The 12,132-nt window shown below is 39.3% G+C and overlaps 1 protein-coding gene across 1 annotated transcript; it reads right to left on the bottom strand.

Annotated features, from left to right (window-relative positions):
* Positions 1-5,626: 5,626 nt before the first annotated feature.
* LOC127082618 (uncharacterized) lies at positions 5,627-6,403 on the bottom strand. The gene has a single exon (XM_051022846.1). The coding sequence runs from the start codon at positions 6,401-6,403 to the stop codon at positions 5,627-5,629; it is 777 nt and encodes a 258-aa protein (XP_050878803.1).
* Positions 6,404-12,132: the final 5,729 nt, after the last annotated feature.

The raw sequence follows: 12,132 nt of genomic DNA, 5'->3' as shown, positions 1-12,132 counted from the left end.
TTGTTTTTCTCACCTTCACTCATCATGTGTGTTTCGGGCCATAGACAAAGGCCAATCATGGGACACAACACACGAGGTGCAAACAACAAGTGGGCAACATGTAAGACCTCAGCCAAGTACGGAGCGTGCAATTCTAGCCTCCGACATATCTCCTACCGTTAGATCTAATCAAATTATTATCCGCACAATGCATCTAGTTAATCGAGTATGGTTTTAACCTCTCACACTATATAAGCTTCACACGCATCAGTTTTAGATATCTTTTTCACTATCACTATGAATTCCTCTCTAAACATACCACTGACTTGGGCTTTAGAGTGCTAATCTTACAGGTCCATCATGCGCTGTCATATCGTAAGCACTCACCACTGTACAAAAAAATCTTATTTCTCCCTTGTTTCATATTCCTGATTCCACAATGGAATTATGGCGTTGTTTGTGGGAAACGACATCTAATTCTCTGAAATCTCCACAAGAAACTTCCTTCTTTTTACACAAACAACTGATCTTCTTCCTGTTCGAGCAATCAATCGATCTCACGAAAGCCATGGAACCATCAAAATCTAATCGATTAGTTACCTAACTCAATGTCATTGTTGTAGTTGTACAAATAGGCAATGCTCTTGATCCTATGAGGGAAGTTCCACTTCCTCCAACAGTCGATGACAATCTAGTCTCGATGACTTCTCCTTCTGCTATAACTCATAAAAATAGTTCCTCTGACAATCAGCCAGAGCACGTTCCAAGTTCTCTCAACCTTTAAATCTTCCCAACAACTACTTCAAGGTCAAACCTCAAAGTAACCTCTAGCACAACCACATATCTTCGAGCAAGAGATGCTTACTAATTTGATTGAACTTGTGACAATCGTTGTATAATGTCTATTATTTTGGATATTAATGTGTAATGTTTTTATGCCATAAATTAACCTTCAATAGGGTTTTATTCTTTTCTTTTAATTGTTTATTGGATGAATTATATGAATGAAATTATGTTTTTATGCCATAAATTAACATGAAATTCATGCTTGATGTTGTATGATTGTTGTCTATGTGAAATTGCTCATGAATGGATTGTTTGTGTGATTTGGTGACAAAAACAGTCATACAACAATCCAAATTTTATGGTTATATGATGGAATAACAGGTTAATTTAATGGAAATAACATGATAATATGTGTTAATCATATATCTATCAATTATGGGTTGGTTGGGGGATGTTTGGGATTGAATTAGAAGAGTTTGGGGGTTATGCAGTGCAAAAATCGCGTTTCTGGTGTTGCAGGTCTTAAAGACCTCGCCCGGTAAGCTTGCCCAACAAGCTTTGCCCAGGGAGCTATTGTGCTTGCATGGTAAGGATGACATCACAAAGTTGTTATTCGTGACTCAATTTTTTGTAACTTTAGGTTGGGGACCCAAAATGAGGTGTGGTTTGAAGTGTTAAAAAATTAACACATAGAGCTACATTATGGTAGTCCGTTGTGAGATGAATTGACATGTTTGAATGATGTGTGAATGTATGTTAAATTTGTGAGTGTATGTATAATTGTGTGAACTATTATACATGTTTAATAATGAATCAATGTTGAGATGAATTAACATGATTGGGTGATGTGTGTGAATTTGTAATTGATGTGTTGTTGTTGTATGGAAATGCTATACGGTGTGAATATGATTCTTATTGTGTATGCAATGCGTGATTATATGGCGATTAATTATGTATTTTTGGTGTGCATCATTATTGTTATTGGTGGATAGTAATTCAGAAGGGGGGATTACTATTGTGTCAATGCATGTTGTTTATGGTCAGAAGGGTGGTCGTAAGCATTATTATTATTGTTGCATTAATTTGCATGGACATGCATTATTGTGTTGTGTCGTTGAAAGAGGCAGGTTCATTAGTTCATAAGAGGGAGACTAGTGTCTTATCCGAAGCTCAGAAGGGGGGCTCGGGGTTTGCAGTTGATTGGAACTTGATCCTTATGAAGAATCAAATGTTGAGTCGATACCGCATACATATAGAGTTGATTTGTGAGTCTGGTTCAGAGTGGGGATCATGACGAGCATGAGTTAAGCCGATGTTGCATTGTGTTACATGATGATGAGATGTTTGTGTAATGATTAGTACTCTTGTATGATTTGTGTGAGTTGACAGTGATGTGGGTGAGATGTGAATACATGATATTGTCGTGCATATTTGATATGTGTATGTTTTTGTAGTGTGTGAATCTACTTTGCTTATTTTGTGCACCAATTCTTATTTGAACGTATTCTCACCCCTGACCTTTTGTGTTGTTGCGTCTGTGCTTCTCTGGAGTAGAGATAATCAGGTACCTAGGTAGGAGCTTGGTGTTAAGGACTGTGTGGTACCTCTTTAGTTGCTTGTTGATCGGGTCTTATAGTTATAGTCGCTCTTATATGTAACACGACCGTGTCAGCGCTATGCCTTCTCCTTGACACGGGTTGTGTCCTTCCTTTTCAAAACAGCTTCAACAGGGGCTGACATGGGCGACCCGTGTCAGGCCCCTGGAAAAATTCTTCTCCTTTCACTTCCCGAAACAGGCCGTGTCAGCTGACATGGGCACCCGTGTCAGGCCCCTGATTTTCTTTTTCTTTCATTGTTGTTTCAAGCTTCGTATCGGGCTTCTGCTTCCGATTTTTCCAGAGACTTTTTGCACATGCACTTTTGGCTCCTCTAGCAAACATTGTTCAAACCTATAAGTCAATAACACACAACAAAACAAAGAAAATAATTAGACACAAAAACGTGGGTTGCCTCCCACGTAGCACTTCGTTTAACATCGCCTGGCTCGACGGCTGTTCATCTTATCAGACAAGATGAACAACATCAATTTGACCAACTTCTTGCTCCACATTGTAAGGTTTTAACCTTTGGCCATTCACTTTGAAAATGTCCCCATTGGATTGATTTTTTATTTCAATTGCTCCAGAGGGATATACCTTGTGTACCATAAACGGTCCCGACCATTTTGATCTCAGTTTTCCCGAGAACAACTTCATCCTCGAATTAAACAATAACAACATTTGTCCTTCCCAAAATTCCTTCCTTTGGATCCTTCTATCATGCCATTTTTTTGTTTGATCTTTGTAAATTTTGGCATTTTCATATGCTCGGTTCCTAAATTCTTCTAACTCATGGAGTTGAAGGATTCTGGACTCTCCCGCTTTCGAAAGATCCAAATTAAGGAATTTTGAAGCCCACAAAGCTTTGTGTTCAAGTTCTAAAGGTAAGTAACAAGCCTTACCATACACCAATTGATAAGGAGACATACCAATCGGTGTTTTGAACGCAGTTCGGTATGCCCAAAGCGCATCATCAAGCTTACTTGCCCAATCTTTGCGAGATGATTTAACCGTCTTCTCCAGAATTTGTTTCAGCTGCCTATTCGACACATCAACTTGACCCCTTATTTGCAGATGGTACGGAGTGGCTATACGATGTTTTACATTATACTTCAAGAGTAGCTTCTCCATTAGGTGATTTAAGAAATGAGTTCCCTCATCACTTATTAGAGCTCTTGGCACTCCAAACCTGACAAATATGTTTTCCTTTAGAAACTTGACTACCACTTTTGCATCATTTGTTGGTAGAGCAACTGCTTCTACCCACTTGGATACATAATCCACCGCCACCAAAATGTAATTCTTTCCAAATGAAGATGGAAATGGTCCCATAAATTCGATACCCCAAACATCAAAGAGTTCAACTTCCAACATGGGGTTCTGAGGCATCTGATTTCTTTTCGAGATGTTTCCCATCCTTTGACACTTATCGCACTCTTTGATTAATTGTTGAGCATCTTTGAAAAGTGTAGGCCAGTATAAGCCTGACTGGAGGACTTTGGCTGCGGTTCTATCACCACTAAAGTGTCCACCATAGTCAGAGTCATGGCATACTTTCAGGACATCTCTTTGTTCTTCTTCGAGAACACATCTTCTAACCAACCCGTCTACTCCTTTCTTGTACAAGAATGGGTCATCCCACAAGTAAAACCTGCAATCATGCACAAACTTTTTCTTTTTGTTAGAGTCAAATTCGCTAGGGATCACCCCACCTACTAGATAGTTCGCATAGTCTGCGAACCATGGCATTCCAATAACAGCAAGGATGTGTTCGTCAGCAAACTCATCCTTTATTGGACGCTTTTCCTCATTCTCCTCTATAGGGGACATCCGAGAGAGGTGATCGGTCACAGTATTTTCACACCCTCTTTTGTCACGAATTTCCACATCAAACTCTTGAAGGAGTAAGATCCATCTTAATAGTCTTGGCTTAGGGTCCTGCTTAGCAAATAAATACTTCAAAGCAGCATGGTCAGTATAAACAATGACTCTAGAACCCAACAGATATTGCCCGAATTTATCGAAGGCATAGACCACCGCTAGCAACTCCTTCTCGGTAGTCGCATAGTTCATCTGTGCAAGGTTCAAAACATGACTAGCATAATATATGACATGCAACAGTTTATCTCTACGTTGCCCAAGAACTGCTCCCACTGCAATGTCACTCGCATGACACATGATCTGAAAAGGTAGAGACCAGTTTGGGGCAATGACAATTGGTGTCATCACCAATTTATTTTTTATAGTTTCAAATGCGACGACACACTCTTTATCAAAAATAAAAGCCTTGTCTTTAACCAAAAGGGTAGTTAAAGGTTTAGCTATCTTAGAAAAGTCTCTTATGAACCTGCGGTAGAAACCCGCATGCCCTAAGAAACTCTTATACCTTTTTCGTTTATTGGAGGGGGAAGCTTTGCTATTACCTCGATCTTGGATTGGTCCACTTCTATTCCCTTATGGGAAATTTTGTGACCCAAGACTATGCCTTCCCGCACCATGAAATGGCACTTCTCCTAGTTGAGAATCAAATTGGTTTGTTGGCATCTTTCTAAGACAAGGGAGAGGTTAGTCAAACAATTATCAAAAGAGAAACCAAATACCGAGAAGTCATCCATGAAGACCTCCATATGCTTTTCAAGCATGTCAGCAAAAATGGAAGTCATGCATCTTTGAAATGTGGCTGGCGCATTACATAACCGAAATGGCATTCTTTTGTAAGCAAAAATACCATAGGGGCATGTAAAAGTTGTCTTCTCTTGGTCTTCTGGTGCAACCGCTATCTGATTATATCTAGAGTATCCATATAGGAAACAATAGTAGTCATGACCAGCCAACCTTTCCAACATCTAATTGATGAATGGTAAAGGAAAGTGATCCTTTCTTGTCGCCAAATTCAACCTTCTGTAATCGATGCAAACATGCCACCCCGTGACTGTCCTTTTAGGGAGCAACTCATTTTTCTCATTCTTTATCACGGTAGTTCCTCCTTTCTTTGGAACCACATGAACATGACTTACCCAAGAGCTATCGGATATGGGATAAATTAACTCCGCATCTAATAGTTTAACAACCTCTTTCCTAACCACTTCCTTCATTGTGAGATTTAGTCTTCTTTGGGGTTGCACCACTGGTTTGTGACCATCCTCCATGAGAATTTTATGCATACATACCGTAGGGCTAATCCTCTTCAAGTCTTCTATGGCTCATCCCATTGCACTTTTATGCTTCTTCAGAACCTTGACGAGCTTGTCTTCTTGGGAACCTTATAAATTAGAGCTTATAATAATTGGGCATCTCCTTTCAGCATCTAGAAAAACATACTTGAGATTTTCACACAGTTGTTTAAGCTCAACTACTTTCTTGGTCTCATCTTTCTTTTTCTCAAACCGAGGTTCCCTCAAGTTTTCCCACCGGAGTGATCGGGATCCTTTAAAGGGTGGTTGTGTTTCCATCATAGCTAACACTTCCCTCTCCTTTTCATCAACTTCTTGAGTGTCTTCAGAAATTGATAGACTTGGAACTCTCTCTAAGGGCAATTGTGGTTCACCTAAAGGATTTTCTTGCAGAACCACTTGATCAATCACCTCTATGTGTTGACTGGTGGCCACATCATCTTTGTATCTCATGGTGTTTCGCACATTAATTTTCAACTCTTCATCGTAAACTTTTAGAGTCATGGTGCCCTCTTCTATATCTATTAAACATCTTCCTATCTCCAAAAAAGGTCTACCAAGAATGAACGATATCTCTTCATCTTCCGGAATTTCTAAGATGACAAAGTCCACCGGAAATACAAACTTACCAATCTTCATAAGAACATCTTCCACTACTCCATAGGGTCTCTTCACAGAATGGTCAGCAAATTGAAGTGTCATTCTGGTATCTTGCACTTTTCCAATCCCCAACCTTTGGTAAATGGATAACGGCATGAGATTCACACTTGCCCCCAAGTCTATAAGGGCCTTTTTGAAAGATCTATCCCCAATAGTGCAAGGGATAGTTACTGAGCCTCGATCTTTCTTCTTCACCGGAATCTTCATACCCTATAAAATTGCACTACAAGTTTTGGTTAGTACAATAGGGTCAGTGTCGGTGCTCCTCTTTTTTGAAATAATATCCTTCATAAATTTGGCATAATAGGGCATTTGTTCAAGTGCCTCCAGGAACAGAATGTTAATCTCAAGCTTTTTGGACATCTCCAAGAATTTCTCGAAGTTCTTCTCATGTTGCTCTTTCTTCTTATTTCTTGTGGGGAAAGGGAGTTTGACAACCGACTTTGATTCACTAACTTTTTCTTTAACCACCAGTTTAGGCACCACCACCTCTTCACTCACAACCTCATTTTCTTTTATTTCAAACTCAACTTCAAGTAATTAGTCTTCTTGGTCGTCATCTTTCTCAGGGACTTCTCTTGATTTACCATTCCTTGTGGTTACAACACTCACATTATTATGCTCTCGTGGATTTGTAACTGTAGCACTCGGTAATGCACCCGGTGTTTGAGAACCCGCGAGTTGTTGAGCAATCTGACTCATTTGCACTTCCAGATTTTTTATCGAAGTACCAGTGTTTCTTAGATTGCTTCTAGTCTCCTCTTGAAATTGGGAACTTTGAGCCGCCATTTTTTCAATGGCAATTTCCCAATCTGCTTTTCTTGGTACCTATTATTGAAATTATTGTTGGGATTGGTGAAACTGTTGTCGGTATGGTTGTTGTTGTTGTGGTCGATACTGTTGTTGTGGTTGGCTTTGATATTAATTGAACGCTTGCTTCTGAACATTTCTGTGCTGGTCCTTCCAGGAGAAATTTGGATGATTTTTCCATCCAGGATTATATGTATTGGAGTAAGGGTTATTCTGCTTCAGAAAATTAATCTCTTCTACGTGTTGTGAAGTTGCCACACAATGCATGGCGAAGTGAGCCCCCCACAAATTTCACAACTAACCGCTTGAATTGGTTGAATCGGTTGAACTTGTGCCACCGTTTGAGTGTCAAGAGCCATTTTCTTGATTCTTCGTTGTACTTCAGCTGCTATTTGGTCTTCCATCTTCACAACTTGATTTGCTAGCTTGAGATCAATGATACCTTCAGGTTGACTTACACTGTGGTCATAGAGCTCCAGATACTCATTTGCTGCAATGGCTTCGATGATTTTCTTTATTCCAGTGGCTGTTGTAAAGTTTGTTGAGCCACCGGAAGCCGTGTCTATGAGTTGCTTAGTCTTCATTCTAAGGCCATTCACAAAATTTTGCATTTGTTCAGTTGCATCCATGTTATGAGTAGGACATGCAACTAACAATCGCTTGAACCTCTTGTAAGCGTCTCCGAGTGACTCTCCTTTCTTCTGTTTGGAATTAACTATGTCATGTCTCTTACGAATATAAACAGAGGCAGGGAAGTACTCATTCAAAAATGTTGTCTCCATTTGTTGCTAAGCTGTAATGCTTCCCGCGGGTAAAGAGTAAAACCACTCTTCGACATCTTCCGATAATGTAAACGGAAACATCACCAACTTTTTAGCTTCCTCTGAGTGTCCCTCAATTTTCAACAATGTCGTCATGGTCAGAAATCTTTGTAAATGCTTGTTGGCATCTTCATTGATTTTTCCCGAGAACGGTCTCCTTTCGAGTTGACGAATCGTTGAAGGGTGTAGCTGAAAATGATCAACATTCATCGGTTGGTTTACTATTGTTAACCTTCCATTCGGAGCATTTGCACCTCCATAGTCACCCAGAAGTCTTTCCACGGGAGGTGGAGCTTCAACCATCATTTCAGATATGGTGTCGGAGTCTTCCGAATGAACTGAAACAACTTCTTCTTTTTCAGACTCAGAAATAATGGGAGTTGCTTCTGATAGTTCCAGACTAGCTTTTCGGTGTCTTGCACGCAATAATCTTTCTGGTTCTGCATCAAAAAGAAATTCAGCTGAGGCCTTGCCTCACATACAAAGATTAGACAATTATTAGAATTTATAAAAAGAAACAATAGTACAGAGAAATAAAATTTTGGTTGCAGAGCAACAAAATTTCAATTGAATTATTATTCAACTTATACTTTGGCAGTCCCCAACAACGACGCCAAAAACTTGATCGGTAAAATAGCAAGTGTACTATTTGCACCGATGTAGTAATAAAATGGGAGTTATCCCAAGTATCGATCTCGAGGACTGCGTATTAAGTACAAATCTCTACAATAATTCCATTGAACAAAAGATCAAAGGGGGTTTGTTGATTGTTTTCGAAATGATAAGAACGAGAATAAATTACACAAAGCGTATAAAAATCTGTTAATCGATATAAGAAAGCATGCTAGGGCAAGATGTATGAATTGCTTTGTACTACACTACTTCCACATTATACGATATCTACGTTATAATCACTCAAAGCCGATTCTCAAGAATTGTTTTCTCTAATTCCTTAGCTGAAAACCATTAACAGTCAATTTCAATCCTAATTCCTTAGCTATTCAAAATGACGTTAAGAAATACGCAAATGAACAAGAATTAACGGCTACTACAATATGATCCTTATTCCTAAGCGATTATACCGAAGTATTATTATACAACAAGCGATAAGGTGGTTTGTCTGACCTAAACCTTAACCATGGATCAAAATTCTATTTGTCCGATAAAATAAAGCATTAAGAACGTTGTATAATAATTTGAATTAAGAACAACGTTGATGATCATAAAAACATAGAAATATTGTTCATACATTAGCAATTCAGGGACACCCCCTGGCATTAGGGGGTTTAGCTTCTCATAGTATTCAAAGAAAGCAAATTACAAAATAGAGACATTACAATTCTTTGGTGATGAAGGTTAATCTTAAATCTCTTCCGATCTTGAAAATCTCTTCTTCTCCAAACACCTTGAAAGCTCTCTTCTCTTTTCTGTCTATTCTTCGTACGATCCAAAAGTCCCTTTTCTCTTTACCAATAGTAGACTAAATAGTTCCAAATCATCTAAATGCATAGTGAAATACCAAGACTGCCCTCCGAACTTACAAAGAGACCAAAATAATAAAAATCAGCAAAAAGGGCGAATTGGCCAACACGGGCCGTGTCAGCTGACACGGGCGCCCGTGTTGGCTCTCTGTTAACTCTTTGCCTTCAACCTTTTGCTGACACGGGCCGTGTCAGCTGACACGGGCACCCGTGTCAGCCCCCTGTTTTATGCTTCCTTGCTTTTTGACTCCTGCACAGGCTGACACGGGCCATGTCAGCTGACACAGGCACCCGTGTCAGCACCCTATTTTTGCCTTATTTCGCTTTGCACACTGTCTTTGACTCCCGCTCTTCCCTTACGCATCTTTTGGGCTTATTGTTGGACCTGGAAACCAAAAAGAACTACCACGGAAACGCATAAAATGCGACAAAAAGAGATGAACCACTAATACAACATAAAACAAGAAGGAAATTATGAAATGCGATAAAACTTAGGAAATCAACTAAAAGAAAGAACAAAGTGTTACCGACTCTTGAAGATTCATGCTGGATGGATAATGAAAACTAAGTGCAAATGGTGACCGATCAGTTGCATATCTTTTCTTTGCTTTTTGATGATGAACCACTTTTAAAACTTATTGGTGTTGAGGCTTCTTATGCCAACTATTTTATAATTCTGATGCTTATGAAATAAATTAAGTTTTATTACTATGTAGTTCATGTATGTTATGTTGAGTTTGTAATAGCATCCTACTTGGAAGATATATAAGTTATACATGTTTTATTTGATTATTTGTTGCAACGGGAAGTAGGTTGTGGTAGCATAACAGGTCGATCTGTCAGACCAGGTTTTATAATTTTATATTTTCCCTAGTATGTGACATGTGTGTGAAACACTACCGGTTCCCGTTTGTTTTTCTAAACACTATTAGAGCAGGATTGAAACAAGTGGGGGAGAAGCTTATGCTTCTCTGAGATATTTCAGGTGTGGAAGGTTGGTTCAGCATGCCGCTTATTGCAATAATGCAGGTTGTTAGATGAGAATGTGTTGTTTCTTGAATCCGAAGAGAGTATGGTTTAGTGACTACTTTGTTGGTGTGTTTGAATTTTCCTTTGACAATTTGTTGGTGTGTTTGAATTTTCCTCAAAGTCAACTTGATATTATTATATGAATGAATTGGTTAGAGGTCAACCATGTGTTTATCAATTTTTTTGATAAATCAGTGAAGTTTCTCGAATCCAGGGAGAGTATGGAGTCGAGTTTCATGACTGCGAGGTAGGTAGAGATGTCCTTGAGAGAGAGGGATCAAGTGTTCATGGTGCTCGTATCCTTGAGTGGGGGAAGTGAGAGAATGATTATAGATCTACCTATTGTGTGTGAGTTTCCTGAGGTGTTCCCAAATGAGATTAGTGATTTATCCTCAAAGCGTGAGGTGAAGTTTTCTATAGACTTAGTACCTGATACATTCATGTGTCGCTGGATCCTTATAAGATGCATGCTTTAGAGATGAGTGAGTTGAAGAAACAATTGGAAGAGTTGCTTGAGAAGAAGTTTATTCAACCGATTGTTTTATCGTGGGGAGCGCCGCTGTTATTAGCCAAGAAGAAAGATGGTAGCTGTAACAGTAAATTAACGATAAATGAGCTATTGGTTAACTCAACATCAATAAAACCAGAGTCGCCACCGCGTTTTATTGTTTCTTAAGGAAAAGGGAGAAAGTACGAACAAAACCCAAAGCTAAGAAGTTTTCAAATCAAAACTAATAAAATGTCAGAGATTACAGGTAAGGGGGTTGGTTATATAGAGAGAAGGTATTAACACCCAAAGTGTCCTAGATACTCCTAGGTAGCCCTTTTATGTGTACTTATTTTGGTTGAAAAGATGTTTGTTCTAAAAATAGAATGAGGGGGTGAGAAAATAATTCATTATTTACATTTTGTGTTTGATAAGACTTTTGGTCTTATGCTTACTGTCATACCCCAAAATTTGCCCGTTAATATTACAAGGCATTTTTCAAGGCACTCCAACTTATTGTTCAAGACACTGATCTTAAGGGAACCAATACCCAGCATACAGGTGGCCAAATCCAGAAAATGGCCTAAACTGGCTTGCTCGCTAGGCGAGCAAATCCTTCGCCTAGCGAACCCTTCGCTACGCCACTCGCCTAGCGAAGCTTGTGAATAACAGAAAATTCTGGGCTTCATTCTGAGCCCATTAGGTCATAAAAAGAGCATTATAAATACCACAACTTCAGTCAGAAAAAAGGGGACGAAAACGAAAAAGAGAACGAAGACGGACAGAAGGAGAGGAACCGGAACCCTAACAATCAAACTTTGGAGGCTAACCAAGAGAATTCAGAGCAACCCTAAAGGAAACCCTGAAGGCAACGTATCGGCACAAGGTTTACCTCCGTCCAACTCAATCCGATACCAAAGGTGACCTGCCAATTCAACGTTGCAATTCAATTGCAAACAGGTTTGCGCATCATTACTGTTTATGCTTCTAATCTGTAATCTCTAAATACATAATGTATCATGATTGAATTTTTGGATATGTAGTTAGATTTTGCATGTGAGTTTAAGTATGCCTGAATATCATGAATGTTTGACCATGTTATTTCTGTAATTGAATGCCATAGGGTGTGCAGCTTGTTGAAATTGTACTGTTATCAAAACCAAAACCCGCAGCCGCTCGCTAGCCCATCGCTAAGCGAGCATGTAGCGAGCGTTCGCTAAGCCTTCGCTAGGCGAGGCAGCAGCGAACGTGACAGTCGCTGATTTTTCTGCTCTGTTTTATGTTTATCGGATCTGTTTTATTCTATGA

Source organism: Lathyrus oleraceus, chromosome 5 (genome assembly GCF_024323335.1).
Source record: "Lathyrus oleraceus cultivar Zhongwan6 chromosome 5, CAAS_Psat_ZW6_1.0, whole genome shotgun sequence".
NCBI classification, from domain to species: Eukaryota; Viridiplantae; Streptophyta; class Magnoliopsida; order Fabales; family Fabaceae; genus Lathyrus; species Lathyrus oleraceus.
The sequence above is the reverse complement of the archived record's forward strand: the minus strand, read 5'-3'. Positions and strand labels throughout refer to the sequence as shown.

Coding starts and splice junctions, on each gene's coding strand:
- LOC127082618 (XM_051022846.1), bottom strand. CDS start 6,403: ATGAAGATTCCGGTGAAGAAGAAAGATCGAGGCTCAGTAACTATCCCT.